General features: G+C 47.1%; 5 protein-coding genes across 7 annotated transcripts; 2 read left to right on the plus strand and 3 right to left on the minus strand.

Annotated features, from left to right (window-relative positions):
• Window positions 1–73: 73 nt before the first annotated feature.
• LOC120949855 (neurotrophin 1) lies at window positions 74–27,689 on the minus strand. Its single transcript, XM_040367421.2, has 6 exons — window positions 27,323–27,689; window positions 20,294–21,013; window positions 6,434–7,350; window positions 2,076–2,216; window positions 1,802–1,957; window positions 74–1,700 (listed from the first exon to the last, which is right to left on the minus strand). The coding sequence occupies exons 2-6, from the start codon at window positions 20,825–20,827 to the stop codon at window positions 518–520; spliced, it is 2,931 nt and encodes a 976-aa protein (XP_040223355.2). The 5' UTR covers window positions 20,828–21,013; window positions 27,323–27,689; the 3' UTR covers window positions 74–517.
• Window positions 9,918–10,976, plus strand: LOC120949858 (transmembrane protease serine 11D-like). Its single transcript, XM_040367424.2, has 2 exons — window positions 9,918–10,028; window positions 10,125–10,976. Exons 1-2 carry the CDS (start codon window positions 9,992–9,994, stop codon window positions 10,931–10,933), a joined length of 846 nt encoding a protein of 281 aa, XP_040223358.2. The 5' UTR covers window positions 9,918–9,991; the 3' UTR covers window positions 10,934–10,976.
• On the minus strand, window positions 11,585–12,702 carry LOC120949856 (trypsin-like). Its single transcript, XM_040367423.2, has 2 exons — window positions 12,541–12,702; window positions 11,585–12,469 (listed from the first exon to the last, which is right to left on the minus strand). The coding sequence occupies exons 1-2, from the start codon at window positions 12,575–12,577 to the stop codon at window positions 11,643–11,645; spliced, it is 864 nt and encodes a 287-aa protein (XP_040223357.1). The 5' UTR covers window positions 12,578–12,702; the 3' UTR covers window positions 11,585–11,642.
• On the plus strand, window positions 12,907–13,868 carry LOC120949859 (serine protease 1-like). Its single transcript, XM_040367425.2, has one exon. The coding sequence runs from the start codon at window positions 12,962–12,964 to the stop codon at window positions 13,805–13,807; it is 846 nt and encodes a 281-aa protein (XP_040223359.2). The 5' UTR covers window positions 12,907–12,961; the 3' UTR covers window positions 13,808–13,868.
• LOC120949860 (coagulation factor X-like) lies at window positions 14,389–18,947 on the minus strand. 3 transcript variants are annotated; one of them, XM_040367426.2, is made up of 3 exons: window positions 18,505–18,947; window positions 17,141–18,431; window positions 16,595–17,064 (listed from the first exon to the last, which is right to left on the minus strand). In XM_040367426.2, the coding sequence occupies exons 1-2, from the start codon at window positions 18,865–18,867 to the stop codon at window positions 17,958–17,960; spliced, it is 837 nt and encodes a 278-aa protein (XP_040223360.1). In that variant the 5' UTR covers window positions 18,868–18,947; the 3' UTR covers window positions 16,595–17,064; window positions 17,141–17,957. The 3 variants fall into 3 exon arrangements, with proteins under 3 accessions (XP_040223361.1, XP_040223362.2, XP_040223360.1); XM_040367427.2 differs by lacking the exons at window positions 16,595–17,064; window positions 18,505–18,947 and adding an exon at window positions 14,389–14,896 and having other exon boundaries at window positions 17,141–17,582; XM_040367428.2 differs by lacking the exons at window positions 16,595–17,064; window positions 17,141–18,431; window positions 18,505–18,947 and adding exons at window positions 14,389–14,896; window positions 14,973–15,382.
• Window positions 27,690–27,746: the final 57 nt, after the last annotated feature.

Raw genomic sequence — 27,746 nt, forward strand, 5'->3', positions numbered from 1 at the left:
AGGCTAAATTCTTGAATTTAGTGAAAGTACATTAAATTTTCTTTCGCTCAACCAACATCAAAGACCATTTATTTTCATAATCACAGCGACACTTTTATTTGCTTCCAAATTTGGTCAAAAGTAACGCAATTTCCCCATCTAAATCCGCATCTTTCACCGAAAGAAAGATGTATCATTGTCCCATTCACTGGTACAAATACATGTGTCTACATTTCGATACCGAAAATGCGCTTGGCAAGGTAGCGCGTCGCTTTGTCAGCTCGGCTCATTATCCTCCACTACTCCTCGTTCGCGTCAAAGGCGACGAAAAAAAAAACGTACAAAAGCGTGATCTGGATTTTCTCCGGAGTGAACTCTTTCCTACAATTAATAGCTGCACTTAACACTTAACACTTAAACGCGGTAGGGTTGTTTGTTTTGTTGTTGTTGTTATAAATTAGCTAGCTCTCTAAAAGGGTTTCGGGCATGAAATCGTGTGAGTATTATGCTCCCCATGGTGTGTGTGTGTGTGTGATGGTCAGTGAAACCGTGGCCGACCGGTAATGACCGGCTTCCAGCTGTTCAGTGACGAGTGACTGTTCAACCCGATCCGATCGATCTGCTCCTGCGTCACATCGGGCACTTCCTCCTCCTCGAAGAAATCGATGATCGGATGGTAGTTGTAGTTGATGCGCTGGTGCCCATTGGTCGACGTGACCGTGGTCGTGCTCGTACCGGCCGTGCTCGGTGGCTGTGGCTGGGTGGACAACGGGACCGTCGGATTGACGGCCATCGAAGGTGTCGAAGGTTGTGATATACGGAATATGTGGGTCTGCTGCTGCTGCTGCTGCTGCAACGTAGTAAGCGGCGGCTGGGCAGTTGTCTGCTGTCGACGGCGATGTTTTTCGATGATATTTTGCGCTTGCGTTTGGGGCAGCAGGTCCATCTTGCCCGGCGGCAGCACGGCGACCTGGTTGAGGCGCGAGTCCGTCTCGGCAATGCTCTGGTCGGCGTGATGCTGTACGGTGGCCGTCTTGCGCAACGGTCGCCGATTAGGTCCGGCGACGTTTCCCGCCCGCTTGAGCGTATTTTCGTTGGTGTAGTGAGGACCGCGCTTGAACGGGATGCCGTACGCCAGATCGTTCGGTGGTGGGCTCAGGTAAGTGTCCAGCGTTGGTGGTGCGATGAAGTGTGGATGCTTCGGTTTGGAGATGGCCGGATGTTTCGGGGGCCGTTCGAATCGGGTTTTGCCCAGCCCGGCCCCAACCGGTCCTTGGGGTGGTGGTGGCTGCGGTGGAGGCACCGCAGGGAGATGTAGCGCACCCTCGTACTTTGGCTTGATGCGCTGGAACCCGTTCGAGAACTGGTAGGCGATGTTATCTTCCGGCTCCTCCTCGTCGACCTGATCGAACTGGAGCGTCGAGTAGTGGCTGTGGTGGTGCTGCTGGTGGTGGTTGCTGTGCGTGTTGCGGATCAGGGTCGAGGCGGACTCGCTCGGGTCTTCGTGGATCTTCGACTTGAAGTCGCTGTTGTAGCTGGTGAGCGGTGGGAACGTTTCCCGGTAGCCGTCGATGTGGCAGGAGCAGCAGGTCGGCACTTTGAAGATGTCCACGTGCAGTCCCCGGGCGGCGTCCCAGCTGAGCAGGCGATGGTAGTTGTAGATCTGCACGCACCGCGACCGGAAGTTGTCCGTCAGGTAGGTGCACGAGTCTTGTGGTGTGCTGGAAGAAAACAACAACAAAAACAAAACAAAACCGGAAACCAAGTGAGAGTGAATGAGGAGTTCGTGCCCGTGTGGTCGTCACCATCGCTCTCGATTTACCTGCACTTCTCCAGCCGCAACGTCTGCGTGTGTTCGCCCGTGTTGACGATGTACTTCCACTCCCCAGTGGCCGAGCGGGCCTTCTGCGGTCGGGCGTACCGGATGATGCTGGGGCACATGCTGCCACCGGACTTGGATGGGTCATCTTCTCGCTTTCTGTAACGCGCCACGCGCATAATTTGGCAGGTCAATAATAGAAACGAAATCGAAATCTTCTATTCGGTAGCAGCAGCTTCAGCTGCTTTCTACTCGAAAGTCGGACCCGGCCGCTTACCTCAGCTTGGTGTTGATGCCCTGCGCTATCTCGTCCGGCTCGTACACGGTGCGGTCCTGGGCGTTCGCCTTGTCAATGTACTCGGCCAGCAGGGCCCCGATGGCGTGCCGGTGACGCGTGATGCTGTACAAGATCTCGGAGCTGCAAAAGAACGGTTTGAGGAGGAAGAAGAAGAAGATGTCGCTCGATTAGCTGCGGGTGAAAGTTGTCCAGCAAAGCCCCGAAAGGGGAAAGCCGAGCCCAAATTTTTCATTTTCCATTTGCATTTCCAAAATGGTTTTGGTTTACTTGGCTCGCAGATGCAGCAGGGAAATCAAGGGCTACTTAAATTGGTGACATTCTGTCACCTGACACACGGCAGGTGTCATCTAGTCGACGATTGCTTCGATGGAATGAGTACGCGATTTCGAACGGAGCGCCGCCTGGAAATCGCCATCGCCCAGAAGCATCGCCATGCAGGAAGTGAGAGTTATTTTATTACAGTTGGTGCGAAAAACACGGGCGAAGGAATTAAAATTTCCACCGTAACGATCGCACTACACCCCATCCCGCCATGTAACATAAAACCAAACGAAAGCATCTCAATCAGGCAGGCAGCGTTGGACTTGTGCGAGCACATTCGCAACGGTGTTGGCGCATTTACAACCTCGTCGGGAGGATGTCGGTGCCGCTGCTGTTTGTGCCGGTAAGCAATTCTGTAATGCACCCACCATCATCAGAGCGTGCCGACACCATCGTCGAAGTGTGTTGCCTTCTATTTGTTTTAAATTTTTTTACACTACCGCGCAATCTTTGCTGTACAGCAGCGGCATGCGTGCTGGAGTCGAACGCGCAGATGTAAAACAATTATATTGGAACGAAGTGTAGCAACTGCCCAGCGTGGGGGCGGGTAAACAAAATGTTGTTAAAATAAACGGTGCTCGGTCGGTTTCTAATGTTGTTCCCAACCGACACACACACACACATGTGGTATCCAATTCCGCATACGTTTCATCGCCCGAGCGGCGGCCCGATTGCGATCGAGGCTGGCTGGCTGTCATCATTATTATGCGTGTGCGTGATCGTCCATGTACGGTGGTTGGTAATGGGTTCGCATTGAGGGGGGTTTCCCCCCCCCCTTCTTTGCGCCTGCAGAGGAACTACGAGAAAGTCCAGCAGTCGGAAGTAGTGGTGGGCCCTATTTTTTTGTTTTGTATTTTTACACTCACGCTTTTGGGAGGTGGAGGGTTCGATGTCACGTTTAAAATGCAACGAATCGTTAGATCATACGCTGATACGCTTCAGCGGGGGGTGTTTGAAGTCATTTTGATGCTCAATGTTGGGAAGGGTGAAAGAGGGGAATAGTGCCTTAAAGAGCATTTGGTGTTCAGTTTTTGTTTTGTTTTCTACGTTCGAGCCTATTCCTAGGTTTATGGGCACTTTCCGATGTACAACATGCTTCAAATACAAAAATATATTCTGTGAACTCTGAGTTATACGGTTAATACGTTCCCAAGATGTCGGAGTATCTAGAATATCTGCTTAGGTTGAATTACTTTAGTGTGAGATGATGGTTGTATATTGTGATTAATTTATTCACCATAATTTGTGCACCGAAAACTTGTATGTTGTCAGTTTAATGTAATAATATTCAAGTTACCTTTCAAAGGTGATTCATTCAAGGTTTCAAATTGGTATTATTTGGTGAAAGAACTGAAAAATTCAAATAAGAAAGTCCGCGTATTTTCACGCTGTGCGTGAATCGAGAACCAGATTCTAACACGGGAACTGACGAAATAAAGCAATTTTACGGTTAATAGTAACGTCAATGCATTTACATGTTAAGTTACTTTATCTAAAAATCTGCTTAATTCTAATTAAATGGTTTCAAATCCCTAACAATCAGGAATCTAAAAAAATGAACGATGTTTTATGATCGTCCAAGCGTATGAACTAGTGGTGTTAAAAACGGGTCTCCGATCCGATCATTTGATCGGATCAATCATTCAATCGTTCGTTCTCTGCTATACCTGTCAGTTAATGCCAAATCTGCAGTTAAAGAGAAAGAGAACATCTCAGGGCTCTACCAAGGTTTTTTTGGTTTTTTCCCAATTTTTTTTTTGGATGGTTCCCATAGTTTTTTAGCTCGTTCATATGATTTTTTAAGCGTTATCCACATTGTTTTAAATTGGATTGTATTGATGTCCAATAGGACGATACCAAAATTATGAGGAAACTATACCAATATATATGGAAAACGGTGAATACATCTACACGATTAGCGCAAATTTTATATGGAATTGACACCTTGCACGCAGATTTCTCTATATGATTGCACATTGTGAACAAATGTGCTATTCGTGTATAAATGCCTTAAAAGTCATGGGTGGTCTAATTTAAAGCATGAGTCAGATCGGAGCGGTGTGACCAGGTATTCCACTTTTGGTATAAAGAATCACATACGTGTAAGATATGTCTGATCTGCTATTTGAAGAGAGAAGAATGGTGATCCGAAAATGATACCGGCTCACTTGCTGATTTGGCGCATGCGAGCAATCGCCTTTGTTTCTCTAAGGGAACTAGAGATCCGGATCTTAAAAAACTGATGCATGTTTCACTCGCTCCGGATCTGATCTTACTCCGGAATCCGGATCTGATCTTACATCACTAGTGTGAACTAATGTACTAGTACTTTCTGAGCACAATTTAACACCAAATATGAATTAAAGACATGGATATACAGTTCAAATTTACTAGAACAGGGTTAATTCTATGTTTTTCTGAAAGAAAGCCTATCTGAATGAGTTTGTAATTACAAAGAGTACATAAAAGTGTACATGGCATTACTCTAAATGTTTGTGCAGGTTTGTTGTTTGGTTTGCTTATACAGATACTGAGTATTGGAACTGAACATTCATCTGTTGTTTAAAAGGTGCCATATTTTTAATTCTTCTGAAACACAGCAGGAACAGGGTTGTTTACCAAATGAAACTTCTTCATGTTTTTTTTTAAAGGATGAATCATTCAATATCTGGGCATTTCCCAAGCTTTGATTCAATTGGATCGACCCCATGATATAACTCAAATCGCACAAACACTACGTTAGCGATCATTATCAAACATCAGGTTACATCAGGTAGAATATTCCAGAATCATTCATCTGATCTTATGATTCATTCAATCTTCCCGTACATTCTACAAAGATTCGCACTGGAAAGAAGAAACTCACACGCACGCACTCATACCCCCAGGATGACGTACGTGCATTCCGAGATGAAAAATTCCAACTCCCGCCCCAACCGTTTGACGTGCTGGCAGTAGCAGCAGTCTAATATGTCGAGACGCATCTCCAACACGCAGCTAAGCGCTTATGCAATAAAATGCAGTGCAATCGGTTGTTTTCGTTATTTCCGTTGCGCGGTTACTCAGCATCTCCCATCTATCAGCCCTAATTGATCCGATGGGGTTGCTTCTTCGAAGTAAATCAAGATCGATCGAATTAATCAGCGTGTTTTCCGTTTCATTTTCCACAAAAAAGCGCTATGTCCGTTCATCATTAGTTCGTACGAAGAAGGGATAACTTACCCCAAGATGGAGAAAGTTAAGAAAAAAAGCGTAAACTAACGGCAGCTCGTGTGCTACAACGTCATGGCCCTGCTTCTGGCATGGGTATAAATGACCTCCCATCATCAACGCAAAACAACAAAGCTGCGCTTGCGGAAATTATCGCTCACTCGCGGCCAAACGTTTGGTTGCGTACCCGCGTACGATAACGCTAATACCACAGCGGCGCATCGATGGCTTAGGCGCAACGGCTTTTGCGCAACAAACAACGAACATTCCGCTGCAAAGCGTACCACCACCAGACATGGTGCAAACAATCGATCGCTTCTTGGTGCGGATCACACATATCAGATCAAGGAGGGAGAGCATCCGAGTAACTCCATGATCGATCGGTTTCGGGAGGTTTTCGGTTACGCATCGTCGCGCCGTAATGGCGCATCAAGCGAGATCTGTCGACGTTTCCGGTCGATCAAACCTTTAATATGCGAATGCTCGTCACGTTCGTCGTACCTCAGAATGCCGTGCCGCGTGTCTGTGTGTGTGTGCATTCAACACCTTGTTTCGAGGCGGGGGGGGATGGGACAAATGAGATCAAAGGCAAACCAATGTTCACGTTCGATTGGGTGAGATGCGCTTGGCTTCGGCTATTAAAGACTTTCTCCTATCATTCGATTGTTTTACAACTGTTTCACCCTCGCCGGGCAGAGTGCCGCGATCTCGCGTGCTGGTGTGATCGAGTTTCTACTACACGTGATCTTTAAAGCTTGTGCAGATGAGGCGGGGTGTAGTTGAAGCGACAGCTCAGGTTCACTTACGTGGGATAGTTGGCGACCCGGATGCAAACACCGCCCGAGAAGTGCTCACACTTTTCACTCGGCTGCAGCGTGTGCAGTGCCGGCGGTCGCTGCCGGCCTCCGATGAGCTTCTCCGCCACTGGGCCACCACCGTCAGCCGATGTGCCATTGCCGGGCAGGGTGGATGCCGCACCACCGTACGCATCCACCTCCGTTCCGTTCAGCCCGGCGAAGGCTAGATCTTCGATTTCCTCCAGCGTTAGTTTGTGCTCCTCGGTGACGCTGGTGGGCGCTGCTTCCGGGCGGGCCGTACTCGCAGGGAGTACGCTGACCGCGTTCGAGGACACTGGGCGCGACTGTTTGGGTGACACTTTGGGCAGGGTGACTGGGATTGGACCGTCCGATGCCATCGCGAGCTGATCCCGCTGGCTGCCGGTTGCGTTGAACGCGGTCATGTTGAGCTTACGCTCGTGGTACGTCATACGATCGTCTGAACGTTTGTCGTGCGTTTGCTGTACGTTGAAGCGGGGCAGTGCTTGGACGAGCTTCTCGAAGAAGGGCTGTGGTTCACTACGGGCTGAACGGCCGACTGTCTCTTCCTGGGTGGCGTTGTTGGCTGTCGATTCTGTGGCGATGATCTTAACTTCAGCCGTATCCTGATCGTCAACCATCAACCGTCCATCCTTCAGGTCAGCGGCGGGCGCTGCTGCATCATTCATACGAAACCCATGGGGCTCGGAGCGAATGCTGAAGCTACGGCGAAGCAGATGATTGGACAGGACACCTTCATCCTCCACCAGTGCCTTATCGGCCTGGTCCAGCTGCTCTTGTTGGTCGTGCAGCAGGCTCTCCTTCTTTGCCACCGTGCGGATCATGTTGGCAATGTCGTAGACGAGCGGTAGAATCAGCTCCGGCCGGTTACCGAACATCGATTTGACCTGCAAAAAAAAAAAAAGGTGGAAAAGAAATGGACGGTAAAACAGCAGCCGGTAATGGTTTCGACCCACATCCCCGAGCGACTCCCGTAAACGCAAGCAGCCGTGTTCTAGGCTGTAGAATGTAGGCTGCAGTTGTTATTTCCAATCAACGGAATTTACCGAATTTGAGCACTAGGCCAGAGCAGTTAATAATAAACAAAAAAATATTGTGGAAGAAAACCCCGGTGAAGAAAGAACATCCCGATTCCGGTTCTTTTATGTGTGGCACAAGCGTGTGGTGTGGAATTCCGCACATATACTGAGGTGCCGGTTTTACCGTTGGAGCAGGTGGAGCCGCGCGCGTGCGCCTTTTTTGTGTGTGGTTTGCCTGTTGCCTACTCGCCTCTATCGGTGCCTGTGGTTTGTTAATTTGCAAAACCATCAGCCTTCATTCCGTTCGTTCCGTTTATGCCATTTTTTGTAGCCCTCACTCTACTGTGGCTTCAGCGAATGAATATTCAACGTACGGAGTAGCTCACCGCGGGAGCTGCACAGAACATTAATGATGCGCGCTTGTGCTTCTGCCGCTTCCCTGGTGGGCGTGTGCTTTTGAATGTTTTTATTTGAAAGGAATTTGCTAAGGTGGGTGATGAATGTTTGATTTTTCGGACGCTATTATTTGTGGATGAGTTTTAGTATTACAAACTCGAATTCAATTACGAGGTGTGTCAATGGCGATGAATTGAATGATCGGTTTGGCTAAATTGTCAAGAAGTACAGTTAGGATTTGAGCAAGATGGTTAAGGTCACGCAGCTTGAGCAGTGAGAATGCATGTAAAATTCTCTTTAAACGAGTTGGTTCAGTTGGTTTAGAATTAATTCTGTAGTAGCCTGTGTGACACAGTATCTGAATGATACTAGTCAAGTTTAGAAATGTATAAAGAGACCATCGTTTCCGCATAGGTCGTAAACAATGAAATTAGGAAGTCTTTATCCGTAATCAGTTGATGTAAACAACTTTGGAAAAAAATGAAAACTTCACGAGAGTTTAAAATGAAGTAAGAATTGCTCATCTTAATTGCACCTGGCAACTTAACTTGGTGCATATTTAAATATATCAGGAAGTATAAAAGACATTGTAGGCTTCTTCAGCTAGTCAACAAATGAATGACATCAACTGTAAATATCTATTAGAAACGTTCTCAAATGTACTTGCCAACATTTTGATTTGCATTTATATCATCATATGAAATATAGCTAATCTTTACTTGAGCTCCATATTTCGTTTCAGTAATCAAGATAGACTCTGAGCTAGCGCATGTGTTTGACAGCAACTATATCGCTCAGGTGGAAGAACGACTTCCAAACAGCAAACTTCACTTGTCTATTGAAGTTCGTCTCTAAATGTTCATCTCTTTATTCTTCTCAGTGTCATATTCACACACTGTGAAATCCTGTTAGATATTCAAAGCAATATTTGATCTTCCTAGAAACGGTATAATTAGCTTGATAACACTGACAATAGCATCCTGTTTTTTCCTTGTCAATACATACAATATAGATATTATAATTTATACATTGTTCATAGCAAAAAACTGCCATATTTGCTCTACATGACGTATATTACTGGATAGTTAAGAGTAGAATTTCCAAAAACAAGAGGATAGATTAAGTCATGAGGATAACAACACAGCATTAGTTGAACAAAGATAAACAAAAATATTTGGAATTCGTAAGATCAGAAGATCGTGCAGAAGATCATGTAGCATATTCTACGTAAACCTACGTATAACCGAGTAAAACCAAGATTAGATCTCAGTAGAGGCACGCAAATTGATGAACAATATCTTATTCACAAGCTACTAATACGAGTAATTGTAGGGTAGTTTAGCATACCCCTACTAGTCCTGTTTGAGGATCAAATGTGTCAAGAGATGTGGAAATGAATAGAGAAGAAATCGACAGCTTCTACAGCGCCTACATTCTCTCCGTGTGGCCTAATGCCTTGCCAAAGATCTCATATCATAACTCCCGTCGCAACAGCAACTTCGATCATCGATCAAAATACGAGTTAATTCACGTCGTCGGCGCGCTGTGAGCTGATTAATATTGGCATGTAATTTCCTGTACCATATGCAGTCCGGTACAATAAACAATGCTTCTCCCAAAATACTATTGCGTAAGGAAAATGAAACGGTGCATTCGCAACCACAACATACTCAAGCACACGCGCTGATAGCATTCTTATCCTTATCATGCCGGTCTATTAATCTACTGCCACAAATTACCGCCCCTACCCCTATATCTAATCAGCCGAAGCTACGGTCTGATGTGGTGCAATATCGACCTGCCAAAAACAATCAGTGCATCCTACTGTGTTGGGTTGTGTTGGATCCCCCCCTTACAAAACAACAGGAAGGACGGACGTTTCGTAACCAGCGTGCGTGATTTAAGCACAATCACTGCCGACTGCTATCAACGGTTGGCAGACGGAAGGAGATTTGCAAGATAAAAGGAATGTAATCCGTTTCCTTCGTTGATGGGTATTGGTTGGTATGGGTTATCAAAAGAGGAAAAAAAGCCGGGCAGCAAACGATAAGACGACGTCCCGATTGAATGCTGGCAGGTTTCGCGCTTAGTATCGATCTAGCGTTCGGTAGCAATGCAGTGGACAGTGTTTGTACTTTGTTTGGCAGTTGGTAAGTTCCTCGGGCACTACTCTAAACGATCCGCATGATGTGACCTTTCACTTGAATGTCTTTTATTCCCTTCCTCTCTCTCTCTTTCTCTGCCAGCCCTCCCGTGCATTCGGGCAGATAATGTCGAGTCGGAGGATCGCTCACCTCGACTGATCGGCGGTACGAACGCACCCTGGGGCCAGTTTCCGTCGGCCGTCTCGATTAACACCACCTTCAATGTACACTGCGGCGGTGCAGTTGTCGACCGCCAGCACGTCCTTACCGCGGCTCAGTGCGTGTTCAATGCTAACCAGCGGCTGATCGACCCGTACTGGATCACGGTCCGGGCCGGTGACATTGCGCTGGCCCCGGTCGGTGCCCGCCGTCAGACGCGCAAGGTGTCGCACATCTTCGTCCACCCGCAGTTTAACATTCGCACGCTCGAGCACGATGTGGCGGTGCTGAGGTTGGACCGTCCGTACGACCTACCGTCCAACACGATCAATCTGGCTAATAGGACGCGCCGGATCGTACCGAACGGTGCCATCTGTCAGTTTGCTGGGTGGGGTGCAACGACGGCTGCCCTTAATGCGCCGGTCAATGTGCTGCAACGCTTCCTGCCGATGACGGTGAACGATCGCGATATGTGCAATCAGGCCAACATGCATGCCGGTCGGATGCTGGAAAGCCATCTCTGTGCAGGCAACACGGGCGGATCGAACAATGCTGCCCCGTGCAACGGAAATGCCGGTACTGGGCTGTACTGTGAGCGGGCGCTGGTTGGTACGCTATCGTTTGGATTGAACTGTGGTGCTGCCAACAATCCGCCCGTGTTTACGCAGGTGCGATTCTACAACGATTGGATTGAACGGCAGTTTAACCAGACGCAGGGACAGCCGGCCGGATGGACACCGGCAGTGTTGTAATGGGTGGGGACTCAAGAGATTAATAAAGAGGCAAACAGGCTGATGATCGTTTGTGTAGCGTTTTTTTCATGGGAGATCTCTGTTGGAGTTGGAGATGCAAAGTGATCTTCAAGAGAAATCATTAAACGATTGTCAACGAAAGAGATGACCTTAACAATGATCCTAGGTCCTAGACCTTAGATCTTTTTTGGAATAATTTAGGTCCTTAGTTCCAAAGTTATTGTGTGGAAACCGATTGTTTAAAGCCAAAAAACATGGAAGTCTCTCAGCGAAGAACCTCAAAGGAGTGTGCAGCTTAGAGAGGCATTATTCGTTTGTAAAGCAGCAAAACGTGTTGCTATGGAGTATCCAAGAGATCAAATGATGAAATATGAGCTGCTTTGATCGGTTCTCGTAACATATTTGTTTGATCCTTCATCTAAGAAACTTTGGCTAGTCAAATCGCAAATACTACGTGGGAAACTGCACCGTTGGAAGATATTCAAATTGAAGAGACGTGTGAACGTCAGAGAAACCTTTCATCTTCCAGAGACTTTTAGTTGAGGAGGCACAATCTATGTCTACTCCTAAGCTGAATTTTTTATCTTGTGTCAAATATAAGACTTATTACAAGATCTTTCCCTAATGCAGAGTAATTCCCAACAAGATTGCTTTACAGTTTAAACTCGTTCGCTTTATTCTCCAAAATGCTTTCCAAAATCACAAACACTTACATCACCGGAATCGGCGAAGTTCCCCCGAGCGGAATATCCTGCCGCGAGAACTGCTCCCGAATCCAGGGCAGATAGTACCGGATCTGCGTGTACACGCCCGGGTTGTTCGCCTGTCCGCAGCCCAGCCCCGTCGACAGAATGCCGGCGAGACGACCCTCGCAGAACAGTCCCGTACCGAGATTGCTGGCACAAACGCCCGGCCCCGCATTCGTCGCCCCGGCACACACCATCGACTCGCGAATGTTGCCCAAATGTACCGCCAGCCCATTGCACGTGTCACGGTTCAGGATGGGAGCGTTGATGAACTGCTGCACCGGTGTGGCCGTTCCGTTGTTCCAGCCCACCACCTGGCACGGTTGGCCGTCGAATGCGATCTCCTCGTAGAACTGGGCAAAGTCCACGTTCGGCACCGGCACGACCGGGAAGAAGAAGTTGGAGCTCGTGCGCAGCACCGCAATGTTGTGCTCGAACGTGAACGGATTGTACTGCGGGTGGACGTACACGGCAGTGATGCCGATGCGCGGTGCGCCGAAGTTGAGCTGCAGCATACCGGACAGGATGTTGAGCTGGTTCGCGAAGAGCAGCGTGTTCTGGGGCGTAAGTACGCAGCGAGCGGCGGTAAGCACGTGGTTCTCGTTCAGGATAACGCCACCGCAGAAGGCGTTGTTTGGTGGGGCTGGTAGCCCCACGGCAACGATCGAGGGAAACTGTCCATTGACGGCATTGGTGCCACCGGCAATGAACGGTAGGAAGGGTTCGTAGCCTTCCTCTTGTTCGGCAAGCGTGTACCGCTGGCCGCTGACGGTGGTGGTGAGCAGAAGGGCTTAAACAAGAGAGACAATTCGTTGGAGATCGATGCGCGTTTGATACTGAAAGCGTTGGACGAGAACCTACCTAGCGCCAATAGGGAGTACACGGTGGTATGTTTCATGATTGCGATGCGCTGCGAACGGACACTTGCAAGACACTGGGCTAGAAAGCCTTCCAACGTTACTGTAAACTCCCGATTGCACTCGTACTATCACAAGATATCGATCCCCGCGTAGTGAACTTCAGGGAAATGAAATTCTGAGGAGGAGTCTGTCGGAAGTCGCCGGGAATTGAGATTAAGGTGTCTATTATCTCGCCGCCGCTTGCAGACTTCGCTCGAGCAGCCCAAATACCTCGATAAGATAACCTGATTTATGTGTCAGTGTAATCAGTGATTCATGGACCTGTGTCATTGCCTACGTCCGTTGGCTTGCTTAAACGTAGAACTCCACGTCCAGCGGTCAGTTAACGTTCAGCATCAGCACGGAACGGACCAAAAGACGAAATGGCAAAGTTTGCACTAGTGTTTGCGTTCTTGGCGCTGTTTGGCAGCACTCAGGCCCTGCCCTCGGACGAGGCGGGCCCACGCGTTACGGGCGGCACGGCCACTCTGCTCGGCCAGTACCCGTCGGCGGTCATCATCGAGACGCCGTACATCCCCCAGAACTGCATGGGTACGGTGGTGAACCGGCAGCACGTGCTGACCGCGGCCAGCTGCGTCATGAACCCGACCACCTTCGTGATGATCAACCCGTTCTGGCTGCGCGTCATCGCCGGCGACATTAACATCGTGCCGGTGTCGACGAGGCGCGAGGTGCGCCAGGTGATCCGCAGCTACGTCCACCCGAACTACAACCGGCTGACGGACGGGAACAATCTGGCGGTGCTGCGCGTGGATGTGCCGTTCCCCGAGTTCCACAACACGATCGAGCCGGCGCTGCTGAATGCGCGCATCCTGGCGGACAATACGCAGTGTGTGTTTGCGGGCTGGGGCGCCACCCAGAACCAGGTGACGGCGGTCGTGCGTCCGAATCAGTTTGCCGTTACGCAGCCCATTCTGGCGACGGTTTCGTGCAATGCGGCGAACGTGCACAACAACCGGGTGCAGCAGACGATGATCTGTGCCGGTGCGCTTGCCCAGAGCCAGAATGCGGTGTGTCGCGGTAATATGGGCGGTGGGCTGTACTGCAATGGGCGGCTGACCGGTGTGCTGGCGTTCGGCATGGGATGCGGTGTCGCCAATCAGCCGGGCGTGTACATGGACGTGCGGCAGTACACTCAGTGGATCGAGACGCAGTTTACGCGCACGGACAATCCGCCACCGGGCTGGACTCCGCCGCAGCCATTGTAAAGCGGGGGGGATGGGGATTTGATGTTCGAATAAAACTGTTGCTCGTTTGATCGTTGGAAAAGGGTGTTTTGGGGTGTATGTGTTTTCATGAGCATAAAGTAGCGGATTTTCTGTTTGTGAGAGTGTGCTACAAATGTTTGCTTGTAAGAGTTCTTTTTTGCTTCTGTTTCATCTGGAAGGGCAATTTAGAAGTTGATCTCGTCAATTAACAGCCAAGTTCATAATCTGGGGAACCAAAGCACGATGATCTGCATGGGAATCAAACCACGTTCGGGCTTTCAGTAGTTAGCATGTCTGATACTAGACTGTCGGAACGTCGCTCTGGAGTAGACTATTGAGAGGTGTTTAATTTCGTCCATAGTTTGATGATTTGATGACTTTGCTTTCAGTTTGCATTTTACTTCAATTGGAAATCCATGATAACTATCAGTGCCTTAAAATATGCTACAAAGTTATAAAAATATCTTAGTGATTTCTGACAAATAGATACCCAACTTGGTGCTATACTCTCTTTCTCTCTTTCTTTATTTGAGGTACTGAATAACGTAACAATTATTATTCCATTAAATTCGACACACATATTTAATGTTTGCTGGGCTACATTTATTACAAATCACTTGAAATACAAATGTTTTAATTGAAACGTACCGTCTATTACATATGTATCTTCCCTCAATAATCGTTCGGATTCCATCCTTCCGGCATCGGTTGCGTACGAATGAGCTGTTGCTGTATCCAGTGCGTGAAAAACCTTACTTGGTTGAAATAAAAGCGTCTTATTTGACCATCACTAGCAGTGTGGGCTGCGATTGCCGTCAACTCTCCATCGCAGAACATTGAATCACCTTGCAACAGGCTGTCACTGATGGTGATTTCCTCAGTGCAAAGGCTACTTTCATCTCGAATCCACAGGACACAACAATCATCGCAAAGATTTCGATTGCGAATCTGTATATTATACGCTTGCAGAACGGGACTGCCAGTTAAAGTCGCTCTCACAACATCACACTGATGCCCTTGCGGTACGATGCGCATCCGAATGTGTGCCTCCTCAATGGCGTTACTCGGCAGGTGAAAGGGCTCGGCCAGCTGTAGAGACAAACACCCCAAAAGCCAATCCATCCCATTAGCTCTTTCCATAGCTGGAACTGTGAATGTTACTTACACGTATAACAGCGACATTGTTATCGTTTGAACGAGGGCGGAAGTTTTCATGCACGAAAATGTGCTGCGCCACGCGGGTCTGCTGAGTGACGACCGGATTGGGAACGGACAGATCTCCTCCAACGACTTGCACTAAAGGGGCCGGATAAATGTTAGCCGCCCCGTCGGTCATAACGCAGGTACCGGACGTCAAGACGTGGTTGGCGTTGATCACCGTGCCCATGCATCGCTGATCGCGTGGAGTACTGACAAACACTACCGAAGGGTATTCACCAAATTCTACGTTCCGAACGACGGTTTGGGCCAAACTACTAACAATGGTGCCGAGGAGCACTATTGTAACGCACGCAGCCTTCATAATGATGTCTACACTGTATGGCTAGTTACAGCAAACTGAAGGGGAAGTTTGGTAGCAGATAGCTTTCGATAGGTTCGATAAAATCTATAGCTGGGAAACTGCTTATCATAGACATGGCATTCAAGTTAAAACAGATATCGTTATGATTTAAAGTTCACAGTGTTTGCTTTGTTTTGCTTATCATGTAGGTAAAAATGGTAAGTGTAAAGAACGGAACATTCGGTACGGCACAAAAGCAGCTTTCTAGTGTCACACACACAGCCCTTTAATCCTCAACTGATTCCCAGTTTAACTATTTTGTGATTCAATCTGTTCTGAAGTATCTTTATCCGGTATGGTTGGAGGTCCCGTAGGTCCTTCGAGCTACTGAAGCAATGCGCAACGACAGATTGTTGCAGGGCTCTATAATTATGGCAAAAGTCTCGTTGGTGCTACTCTCTGTGCTAAATGCACACATTTCGCTGTGATTAAATCGTGGTGGATGACGTAGTGATAGCACAAAATGTATGCTGTTTGAGTTCGTATCGAGCCTAACATTAAGCGCTTTTTTCAATTGGTTTCTCCAAGTTTATGCTTTTGTGGTCATGTGGTCTGCTGTCTCTTTAATGTTAATAAAACGACTAAACACTGTAGCAAGACTGCTTGATAATATGTCTGCACTAGTTACCAACAAAAAGGAAGATTAACAAATATTGCTACCATTAGTTTGCGGGTTTATCTGCCATGGATAGCAACGGTTATTACTCACTGCTATTATATCAATTTATAAATTAGGTAGGTTTTACTGAAGTTAGCTGTCATTAGTGTAGAACAGACATTTTTTCATATTTTTTTGAATTCTATCATCGGCTGGGAACGATTTAACTGCTGCTGTATCCAGTGCGTCAAAAACCCGTGCCCAAACACTACCGAAGGACATTCTCAAAAACAACGTTCCGAACTACGGTCTCGGCTTGACCCCGGGAGCCAGGTATGGCTCCAAGCAGAACAATCGACGTGAGCATGCTTTTACCATCGATGTTTAATAACATCGATAGATGGGAAACTGCTTATCATAGAGTTTACGGCTGTACGAAAGTTTACCGATGGCGAGCAAAGTGCCTTTTGATTGCTAGTCATAAATTAAAACCCGTGTGGTCAAGAAACCATACCCTAATTCAGATAAGTTAAGATGAGCGTCTGCTGAAAGGTCAGACGAAACCGTTTCCTACACAAAACATGCTTCCCTCTTAAATACTATTTCAACAACTAGGGTGCACCTTAGATTAAATTTAATGTTTTTCGTATTTTTTTATTGTTATTCATTATTCATCGTTATCTGCACGCCATTTGGACTCCATCCTTCCGGCATCGGTTGCGTACGAATGAGCTGTTGCTGTATCCAGTGCGTGAAAAATCGTACTTGGTTGAAATGAAAGCGTCGTATTTGACCAGTGATAACACTGGCGGCCGCGATAGCCGTCAACTCTCTGTCACAAAACATTAGATCGCCTTGCAATAAGCTGTCACTGATGGTGATTTCCTCAGTGCAAATGTTACTTTCATCTCGAAACCATTGAGTACAGCAGCTGTTGCAAAGATTTCGGTTACGAATCTGCACATTGTAGGCCTGCAGAACGGGGTTGCTCGTTAAAGCCGCTCTCACAACATCACACTGATGCCCTTGCGGTACGATGCGCATCCGAATGTGTGCCTCCTCAATGCCGTTGCTGGGCAGGTGAAAGGGCTCGGCCAGCTGTAGAGATAAACACCCCAAAAGCCAATCCATCCCATTAGCTCTTTCCATAGCTGTAGCTGTTACTGTAACTTACTCGTATAATAGCGACATTGTTATCGTTTGACCGAGGGCGAAAGTGTTCATGCACGAAAATGTGCTGCGCCACGCGGGTCTGCTGAGTGACGACCGGATTGGTAACGGACAGATCTCCTCCAACGACTAGCACTAAACGGGCCGGATAAATTCTAGCCTGTCCATCGGTCATGACGCAGGTACCGGACGTCAAGACGTGGTTGGCGTTGATCACCGTGCCCATGCATCGCTGATGGCGCGGAGTACTGACAAACACTACCGAAGAATATTCACCGAATCCTACGTTCCGAACTACGGTCTCGGCTTGAGCCCGGCAGCCAAGTATGGCTCCAAGCAGAACAATCGACGTGAGCACTGCTTTTCCCATGATGTCGACACTGTTTGACTACGGTCGTCGGACTGAAGTGAATTCGGACAATCGAGCGTTTCTTTAACTGCTTGAACGCACATAACTGTAGCCAAAAAGTGAAACACTTTATCATAAATGTTCCATGTCAGGTGCGCTAATCCCAACTGTTTGGTTGTATCGAGCGATAAGGTTAGACGAAGTTCATAGTCTGATATCGTATTCCAACGAATAGGAACAACAAAGTTTGAGGAACGAAACACAACAAAATGTCTGACTTTGTGGATTTCGAGTCAGATATCATCTAATCACTAAAACATCACACGATAATGTTACTTTTCCTCTTTGGCATATGGAACTCGAGCACGAACGCGGAGCCAAAGCACTTGATCAATGTGGGACAATTTTGCTAGTAAACCGTGCAAGGCAAAAAACAGCTTTATTGTATCTAAAACTTCATCCTCTGCTCCTGCTAGTACTCTACCGGATTCCACCCGCCCGGCATCGGTTGGGTACGATTCAGCTGCGTGTGTATCCAGTGCAGGTAGAACCGCACCTGGGTGGATACCAGATTCGGTTGATTCTGTGGCTGCGGCTGCGGTTGCCCGGTCACCGGAGGAAGAAACACGTACGACTGAATCGATGTCAGCTCACCGTCACAGAACATCGGATCGCCCTGCACGACACCGATCGTGGTGGTTGTGTACGTGCAGAGCGAGTTTTCCTCGAGCGTGAACTCGGTGCGCCGTTCCGCCGCACACACATCCCGGTTGCGGATGTTCACGTTGAACGCCTGCTGGCGCGGTATTTCCTGGCTGGGGTTACCCTCCGTCCCGGGTGCCCTGTACCAGGTCACCACATCGCACGGATGTTGCTCGGGCACGATGCGCATCCGTATCACGGCCTCCTCGATCGCATTGCTCGGCAGGTGGAAGGGTTCGGCAAGCTGTGCGGCGAGAAGAGCGACAGAGAGCTACATTGATCGACGCCGATCACACTCACTGCCTGGCACTACTTACACGAATAATGGCAAGATTGTTCTCGTACGTATGCGGTCGGTAGTCTTCGTGCACAAAGATGTGTTGCCCGGTGCGCGTCTGCCGGGTGATCGCGGCCGGCGTCACACTAATGTCACCGCCAATCACGCGCACCAGCCGGGCCGGGAAGATGCGCATCCGATCGTAGCTAAGCACGCAGAAGGCGGACGTCAGCACGTGGTTGCTGTTGATGACCGTGCCGAGGCAGAACTGATTTTCGCGCGGCGTTTTCACCCGCACCACCGAGGGAAACTCGCCCCAGATGGTGTCGCGGAGCAGGGTTGGCGTTTGGGCCTGGCTGCCAATGAGGCCCACCAGCAGGCAGAGAAGCACACACTTTACCATGTTGGACGCGGTCGACGGTCACGGACAAACTGAAACGTTCCGCACCAATCGACTGCCCTTGGAAGGTGAGCTGTGCCGGGAAGACTACGACTACCTTGGGCATGCCAAGGGTGAAAAAATCGGCGTACATTACTTTCATTACCAGCTGATAAGCTACACCGACAAACAGATGTGTAATGCACTGGGGACTGCCGGGTGCTCCTTCCACTGCACCGAAAATCCCAAATAAGCATGCGGTATTAGCGAATATTTCACCACACCAGAATATGTGGCAAATGAATCAGAAAGGTGATGTGTGTATTTTTTGAAGTGTGCATTACGGTAGAAATACGGCATCATGTCAGACAGATAATAGATTGTAAATCTTCAGACAAGCAGTAGGATTTTGAGACTTAAAATTTGGTAAATTGATAAGTATATAAAGTATTGTGAAGTTTTAAATATTAAACAAAAATGATTTTTTTATTAATATAAAGGAATCAACAGAAAGATAGAGCACAATGCAGAGGCTTCGGCTAGAATTAAACAGTAAAATGATTCAAATACAATCGAATCGGTTGGAGGAAGTTCGTAGACTTTAATTTCGACGCGTCTTCTTGGACAAAAAAGCATCCTACTGACAAGGAAGTTCGTTAAAAGAACCATACTCATGGTTGCAAAATATGTATATAATGGTTTGTTTCCAATCCGATTCTAAGGTTGAGTAGCTATTTGATCACTTTTGTGTACCAAAATTAATGCAAATCTAACATCTCCTCAAGCAATTCAATGCATTTATTATTTGGAAATAATGGAAATAACATCCCAATCGACGTGATAAACGAATAATATACAACCTTATTCGATAAGGCATTTAACGAAGGCAACATTTCGGAAAGGACACCTGAATAATGAAGAGTGGCGTTCGGAAATTATTCTTATTAGACGATGAGGACAAGTGCATTAACCGATTGGGATCATGTGGCCACAATCCAGTGTAGTTTAGACCCGATGCTGAGATGTTACAGCAATGGCTCTTTTGAACCTTGTCGCATGGTGTCGAAATAAGTGCAAATGATTGCAGGAAGAGTGGTCAATTTCAGTTAGTTGACTGTGCTACTCCTCATTACCAAACGCATTTACACACATTGATGAATAATTTAAGCTCTATACAATTTCCATCCATTCCCAAACGAACGAATGACACGGATTGTTCGTAAATTTCATTTTTGTCTAAAAGCCAAGCGCTTACTTATTGCATCAAACTAAAGGTAGGAATACTAGTCCTGCAATGTACACCTCTTTTTCCTAGCCTTCTGCTCCACTAAAAATACCGTCAGTGCAAAGCCCCTCAATGATTCATTCTTAGTTATCACAAAAAGCAAAGATAACATCCCATTCCCACCATTACGCTGCAAAACTTTGCGGTTCATCCCTTTTGACTCACCTGCTCCAGCGACAGTGTGTGGCCGTCGCGCGAGTTGACCTGCGCCGTTATCAGCGCGGCCAGTGTCGACTTTTGCGTCTTGGACATCACCTTCAGCAGCGGCAGCACCTCGCCAAACTTCCGCTGGAACTCCCGGTTGGCGAACGCTTTCAGCATGATGCGCTTCATCCGCTCCGCCTTCCGCTGGAAGTCCATGGCCGGACCCTGCTCGACAAAGTCGACATCGTCTATCACCTCGAAGCTCGTATCGTCGTCCTCCATCAGGAACGGTTCGCTCGCATCCAGCGGGCCGGCGTCCGGCGCAGACGGTGGTGGTGGTTTAGCGTAGCTGATGATTTTGTGCGACGGTTGCATCTGCTGATCGGTCCCGTCGTTCACGTAGTAGTACTCGTCGTCCGCCTCGTCCTTGCCATCGTCCAGCTCGAAGTCGGGCAGGCCGGAGTCGGTGGACGCGAGTGCGGCACGGTTGTGATGGAGCAGTACACTTGCCCAAAGGACAACGACCACCAGCGTTAGCTTAACGCGAGATTGCATGATGTGGTGATGGTGGTACGTGGTTTTCACTAGCACTGCACTGCGGTTTCCGTATGTTCTGTCTAATTGTTGTTTGCTGTTGGCTCACTTATCGATGCACCGAACGGTCACGCGAGGTGTTTGAGCAGCCGACACATGCTCGCAAACGAGCGGTTCACGAAACTTTATGTTCACTTTTGCGGTGTGCTGTATCAGGATGCTTAAAGAGATGTTTATGTTAGGCAGGTGAGTGTAGATCTTCTACAAGAAAGTCTTTAATATATAATTTACCGCAGAAAATATTCAACAAGCTTTACGAGTGAACACCAATAGGTGTAGATAGACGGAACACACAACAAATAACTTAGATAGATTCGAGGGGGAGTACACTTCGAAAGACGAACTAATGCAGTTAACTGTCGGCAACAAAAGCTCATTGACTTCTTGTCGTCAAAGGTGAAATGTATCTCTATTAACAAATATTACATTCACTAGGCAAAACTAACAGCACTTTTAGATGATATGCAATTTCTGGAAAAAAAAACGTCAGAAAAACCCACAACAATCCTAGCCGTAATTCATTTGCTGTCAGATATTCGCAGTACTTCAGATAGTTGTTAACCAATATTAAAAACAATCCTTTACGTCCTTAGAAACCAAAGATCACAACAAAAAGGCCTGGTTCTGGCAATTATTCTTTGTTGAGTGTTGAAGAATAAGTTCAAGATATCCTGGCTGGGCCAATGAGTGACCTAGAAGAAGGAGCAACCGATCATCCGATCACAAGGTACTCCAATAAGTTGAACATTGGACATATTCAAAAGGGGCATACATACAATAGCGTTTGAGCACCAAATGATGTTAAAATATCTTAAAGGATTCCGCACAACATACAAAAACATTATATTATCCTGAAAAATGCTTTAAGTATTTTGGACAAAATTGTAGAATCAGACTATTTGTCATAGTTGGTGTCGTAGGACAAAGTCATATGTTTTGTTCAATCAGTTAAATCTGCGAGGAAGTACAGGTCATAGAGAACTATTCCATTAAGTAGATGCTAAACAAATTTAGAACAATTGATTTGTTGTTGAACTGTTGTTGTGTCGTAATAGGATATTATCAAGTAACTCAAATTTGTCCAATCATATCCTTAAGTTCTTATCATGTTTTCTAACATCGTTTGCAACGGACACGAGGGCAATGGATGTTTTGAAACAGTGATGGGGCTTTTACCTAAGTTACACAGGCAACACACGTCGTTGATCAAAGACTGTCTTGCTCTTCTTCTTCTTCTTATTATTATTATTATTCATCGCATTAATCTTACTTAGTCTAGGCCTACACTAGTTGCACTAATGGGCTCAAGGCTATCAGTGACTTAATCACTTTACCCATACAGTAGAGTAGTCCGTCCTGTCTTTATCTCCTGTAATGGTCTTGATTACAGATTGGAAAGGAGCAGGATACGATATTAATAACACGATTAGTTGCAAGTGAGATATGGCAAGATCAAAATAGTCACTTCATAAACGCACTTTCCGTGTATGATCCCACCTGCTATCAACCTGTAAAAGCCCCCAATAGATAAAAGTGTTTTCACGTTCGTTGCTTCTGTGGCGTTATTTACTTTGTGTGAAGCATGACTGAAGTTTTCTCCACTATCGTTGAAGCTCCAATTATTCATACCCAGGTCCTGGCTAGAGTCAACTTTCATCACCTCGCAAGACCCAGTTCCGTCGGTAGGCGGAATTGGTTCACCGTAATCCCACTCCCAATTAGCCCCCCGCTCTGAGCAACAAACTCAATCAAGTTCGATCAACGGAGCAGTCTGCCAGCGGAAGCAGTCACACTTTCGATTCCAGTGTCGTGGCACAGTGATTTGTCACACGCATCCTATTACCCGAGATACCGCGAGATGGTTGGCAAAAACGTTGACGAAGCAGGTTGGGCGTACTGTCATGACACTACGTTGTTGCTGGCCGTTACAAACTGTGGCCAAGCTTAACAGTTTTCCCGCAGTTCTCCCCCCCCCCCCCAGGAGATCAAGCGAAACCTAACCTACCCCACACAAAACCACACCCGTCCGTTGCGTTCCCCTTGCCCGCCGACGGCAATCGTATCGTTGACATTTGCCTGTGCCTTTTGGTGGCTTTCTAATTGACGCACGCAAAGTCTGCCGGGCGTTGGTTTGGTTTTGCCTGGTACATGTGTTTTGCGGTACCAGTCGGTTGATTTATTTTACAGGAAGTTATCTACCGCTGGAAAGCGGGCCCAGGATCGGTGCGAAAAACTGGATCGATGATTGGAAAGTGAACCCTGCGGGACAGTGCGGTGGAAGGCAGGTTTGGTACGGCCCGTGCGTACCACTTTAATGTTTGTGTTGGGGATTTTGTTTTTTTTAGTATGATCGTAAAGTGAAAATTACTCGCACTCAAACGGATAGTGAGGGCACAGTTTCTGTAACATGCAGACAACCACAATTTTCTGGACGTACTGGATCTAGTTTGAAGATACTAGGGGCGACACCGTCGGTCCGCTATCATCACCCGCCGCCAGAAGCGCGCGTTACACAAACGTCGAATAAACTCTTCCGGGCATGTCGGTTTCTTCTTCTTCTTCTTCTTCTTCTCTTCCCCTCTATTTGCTTTCTGCACACGTCTCGGGCAAGGGGAGGTTTTTGGGGCCTCCTACCGAAATTGAAGCGCCCGGAATGGAATCGAAAATTATGCGCCCGGCCAGTGTTGGTTGCGCAGTTTACGAGCGCCACAAGGTGTGCCAACCGTACGTGCAGTGGTGCAGAAGTACTTCCTGCTACTCTTGCCAGTGTTGGTGCATTGCCAGTACACGCGGGCAGGTAATTCCCGCATTAGGATTGGGTAATTTCACGTTGGCTCAGTTCTGATCGTGTGCGGCGAAGGAGCAGCAGCGCACAAAGATACGGCGACCGCGCTTGATATGCAGTGCTTCCTTTACGTGAGCACGTTACGTACGGTTTTTAAGGTGCCTGTCGGGCGGACTGTGTACGCTGGCAACGCAGGCTTGGGCAACGGGGAGAGACAAGTGGGATTTGTTAAACGCACCGGCCTTCTTCCTGCATCCTCTCGAGCGGGTCCGTTACGCGCTGGTTGGCTTGGGCCCGTTTTGCCCCGGTGAAAACTCGCCCTGGCTGTCGATTGCAGGTCAGGGTGCACTGGGTGAGGTTGGTTTTTTTTGCGGGAGAAGGTTAAACCTTGGGCGGGTGTACCGAGGAAGAAAGGTGTTGCTCAAGATTTTAGCGTTTTGGAAGAGCGATAGCGGCGAAGCACTGAAGTACTGATGCGATTGAAATGTGTTATGTGAGCGCTCTTTAACTGATGTTTTGTTTTGTTTTGTTTTTGAATGTTTTATCATGATCATGATGCTCTGCAGAGATTGGAACCAAAATTTGGACAGTTGGTGTTTGTTTGCCAATTTCTGAGGTTTTAATTTAGCCTGGTGCTTTCTGTGTTTTATCGAAAAGAGTTAGAAAATGTGTTGTAAGTGCTAGTGTCTTGATTTGAGGTAAACTTAATTTTCGACCTATTTTGATGCAGTTGGAATTCAGTCGTTGACCACTTAATGCTTAACAAGCTTTTCAACAAGCAGGGATGTAAAAAAGTTGGTTTTTTAACCCAATCTAAGCATATATTTGTATGAAAATCCCAACAAAAATTAACAAAAATCTTATCCAAAGACTGTCTGTGCATTCAGATTGTGATGTCTCGTTAATTAACAATGTCTTCAAGATTAATTGTTTCTTTAAGCTCAACACTTTAACGGTCCCATCAAAGCTACACATGCGATTTGGCTACATAGGTCAATCAAGCATACAAGCTTCCTGGTTTAGCTCCAGCAACATGCTTAATTAGTTTTTCTGAGATGAATTTCTCTTTAAGCTGTATGCTCCATGTGATCATTTTTGTGAGACTTCTCTGTAAAGGAGGCATTCTCATGAAAGTTTTAAAATGTTCAAAGAGCGTCAAGATTTCAATTTGATGATATAGTACAATGATTGTTGAACTGATCAATAATCATTATGAGTACAAATGTAACATTTTGATAAAATTAATCATGAAATTCAATAGCTACCTAAGACTTATTACATTGTATCATTATGCTATTTTCTACCAAAAAACTGTATCTCGTTTAAATAAACAAGGACTAACAACTCTTTCTGTATCATCTGTAGCATCATCATCATCTAAATTTGCCGTCAAAACATTATCATCAACACAAACATGGGCGCCGATCCGGATCCAACATCTCACTCTCCGTACCGTCCACCATCGCTTATCATCATCATCATCATTAGTTGCAGAATGTTAGCCATCAATGAGCCCTTTTATTTAACAACCTTTGCGCGCAACAAATGGCGCCTTTTGCCCGTTGCAATTTGTCATGAGAATTAACCACACAAACCGAGAGAGAGAGAGAGAGAGAGAGAGAGAGAGAGAGAGAGAGAGAGAGAAAAAAGATCAACCCCTTTAGCACGGGCATTAGAAATGGTTTGCTCGGGGGGAAACAGAAAAGGGAAAAGCTCACCATGATCACCATGATGTACGAGAAGGGTTAGAGTAAGGGGGTTTCCGTCCCCCCTGCACCGTGTTGTGCGGCTTCTACCACGGGAAATAGCGCCATTTGCCCTCCGCACGGCATGGATGAACTAGCAGCACACGCATAATAGCATCCGAACCGAAGAAAGGTTGGAGAAAAAAACCAACAACACCCTTTTCAATCCAATGGCAATAAACGCGAAGTGCAATGAACTTGAAAAATGCTAACCACCGGTTCAGTTCACCTGTTGCCTGCCCCCCCCCCCCCCCACTCTCCTGTCTCCCACGGACGGTACCAAGTCGAGTGCAAGGTGAATCGTGCTGACAGTGGCCACAATCACACACACACACACACATAAACCGTTCCCAGGAAGGTGAAAAAGTGGTGAAAGAAACATGCGCGGTCGCCTCAAGACGAAACGCAAGATTTGAACGGGAAATTAAGACACGAACCGACACAAAACACGGCAGTTGACTGGCTGGCTGGCGAGTACGGTTGGGCGATCGCGGCTGGCTGTTTGACCGGCTCTGCTTCGCTCGTGTGGTTCCTAGCGCGGGCGCGTACGAAGGGTTTTTTTGGCAGGCAATCAGATTAAATGATATTTACGTTTGCTAGCCTGCACCACGAAAAAAATATGTTCGCATCGGTGTTTGAAACGATAATGAACGGGTTGTTTTGTGTGTGTACTAATATGTAGTGCTTTCGCTGCCTTCAAATCAAACGCTTGTTGAGGCTGATGGGTGAACGATGTAATGTAATTATTTAACGATTTGTTGTATGATAATTGCCACCCAAGGTTTGTAATATAGTTGAATCAATCAATTAGCAAATAGACAGTTTGATATTCTGCTGGAAGCGATAATAAACGTCATTAAAGATAATTGAAAACAATTTCAAAAAGAGTCATTTCAATGCTTTTTAACCAAATATTGTTCAGTTCAATTCAAAATTATTCTTTCTAATAATTCTCCGTCCCAAAGATAAATAATAAACTACACCAAATAAGCAGTTGTGTGCAATGTCCCATCTTGATCATCCTTTTCCATGTGTAACGCTTGCATCGCAGTAACATCTAACGGCCAAACCTTCGAGCCTGACCCACCCGCCCATTGACACATTTCCCAGCCCGAAATTTTCCGATCCGATCGTCATCCGGTCCATTTCGTCCGGTGGCTCAAACGTGGTGAATTACGGGTTTTTGCTGCTAACGTGCACGTGTCTTTCGCTCGTTGCTTCCGGCCCGGTCCACCACAAGTGCCACCGCACCTTCACTTTGCCATATTGCCGGGAATGGAAAAACAAACGAACGGGTGTTGGAGAAGCAACGAAATGAAGGAAAGCAAAAAAAAAAAACAACCACAGCTCCCTTCCAACGACTCCAATTTGGCACAGTTTTGCTTTGATTAACCTCATTTCATTGCCTGCACCTGTGGGTGACCGTGACGTTGTTTGAGGGGGAAAGGGGGAATAGCAGGAAGACGGGAAGAATGGGAGGCGATCACTATTGGTGAATTGTCGTAAAGGAAAGAGGCATCACTGTTTGATTTGTTTTTCGTAGCAAGATGAAGGAACAGGGGGAAAAAAGCTCCTGCTTGATTTGTTTTTGTACAGAAACTGATCAACTGATCGTACGTTGCACTTGCTCACACACAGACACATGCAGATACTGAAACGCAATCGAACAAAACACAGCACTAACAAGCAACTTGCAACGGGAAATCTGGGAAGCGTTAAAACACCTGCCAGCTGGTGCGCATCCCTTATGCACTTCCAATTACGCGGCCGTCCCCATTCGGGCGTGAAATATTAACGAGTCGTTCTTAAGGTTTGACTTAACACAGGGAAGCAACACACTACAAAGCTGGTGCTAGGTGAATATCTCGATTGTTTGGCGTAAATGTTGGTTGGCTTGTTGAACAAAGTAATGAAAGAATATTTAACCTCTTTATGCGTTTTAAAACAACCAATCACTGTCACAACGGCACACAAGAAAAAAAAACTAAGCTTCAACCACACAGAAAGTGCAAATGAAAGCGCACACGAAACTACGCACGCAACGCGACCGTACGGTTGGAAGTCTCGCACCAGATTAACCCTCGCGGCCAACTGATCCTTGGCACCGTGGCACCACTCCAGAAGCGGTGGGGACCTACCAGCAAGCGAGAGAGCGAGAGACGATCGCGAGAGCTGATCGCCGCGGTGCATTTCTCCCACAATCGCCTTCTCTCACGCACGCCACTTTTACGGCATCTTTCTCTCACAGCCATGGCTCACACCACGAGAAAGTGCGCTTTGGTGGCCGCTCCGACTCGGAATGTGCGTGGCGGCCAACCACTTCCACCGCGCACCGTATGATCCGTGACGT

The sequence above is a fragment of the Anopheles coluzzii genome, chromosome 2, assembly GCF_943734685.1.
Source record: "Anopheles coluzzii chromosome 2, AcolN3, whole genome shotgun sequence".
In the NCBI taxonomy this organism is placed as follows: domain Eukaryota; kingdom Metazoa; phylum Arthropoda; class Insecta; order Diptera; family Culicidae; genus Anopheles; species Anopheles coluzzii.

Bases quoted from the DNA above. Each gene is read 5' to 3' on its own strand.
- LOC120949855 (XM_040367421.2), bottom strand. From the start codon at position 20,827: ATGCAATCTCGCGTTAAGCTAACGCTGGTGGTCGTTGTCCTTTGGGCA. The intron at 2,217-6,433 runs GTAAGTGAACCT...GTTCTTTTGCAG, and splicing joins CGGGTCGCCAACTATCCCAC to CTCCGAGATCTTGTACAGCA. The intron at 1,958-2,075 runs GTAAGCGGCCGG...GGCGCGTTACAG, and splicing joins GGCATCAACACCAAGCTGAG to AAAGCGAGAAGATGACCCAT.
- LOC120949859 (XM_040367425.2), top strand. From the start codon at position 12,962: ATGGCAAAGTTTGCACTAGTGTTTGCGTTCTTGGCGCTGTTTGGCAGC.
- LOC120949858 (XM_040367424.2), top strand. From the start codon at position 9,992: ATGCAGTGGACAGTGTTTGTACTTTGTTTGGCAGTTG. The intron at 10,029-10,124 runs GTAAGTTCCTCG...TTTCTCTGCCAG, and splicing joins TGTACTTTGTTTGGCAGTTG to CCCTCCCGTGCATTCGGGCA.
- LOC120949860 (XM_040367426.2), bottom strand. From the start codon at position 18,867: ATGGTAAAGTGTGTGCTTCTCTGCCTGCTGGTGGGCCTCATTGGCAGC. The intron at 18,432-18,504 runs GTAAGTAGTGCC...CTCGCCGCACAG, and splicing joins ACAATCTTGCCATTATTCGT to CTTGCCGAACCCTTCCACCT.
- LOC120949856 (XM_040367423.2), bottom strand. From the start codon at position 12,577: ATGAAACATACCACCGTGTACTCCCTATTGGCGCTAG. The intron at 12,470-12,540 runs GTAGGTTCTCGT...CTCTTGTTTAAG, and splicing joins GTACTCCCTATTGGCGCTAG to CCCTTCTGCTCACCACCACC.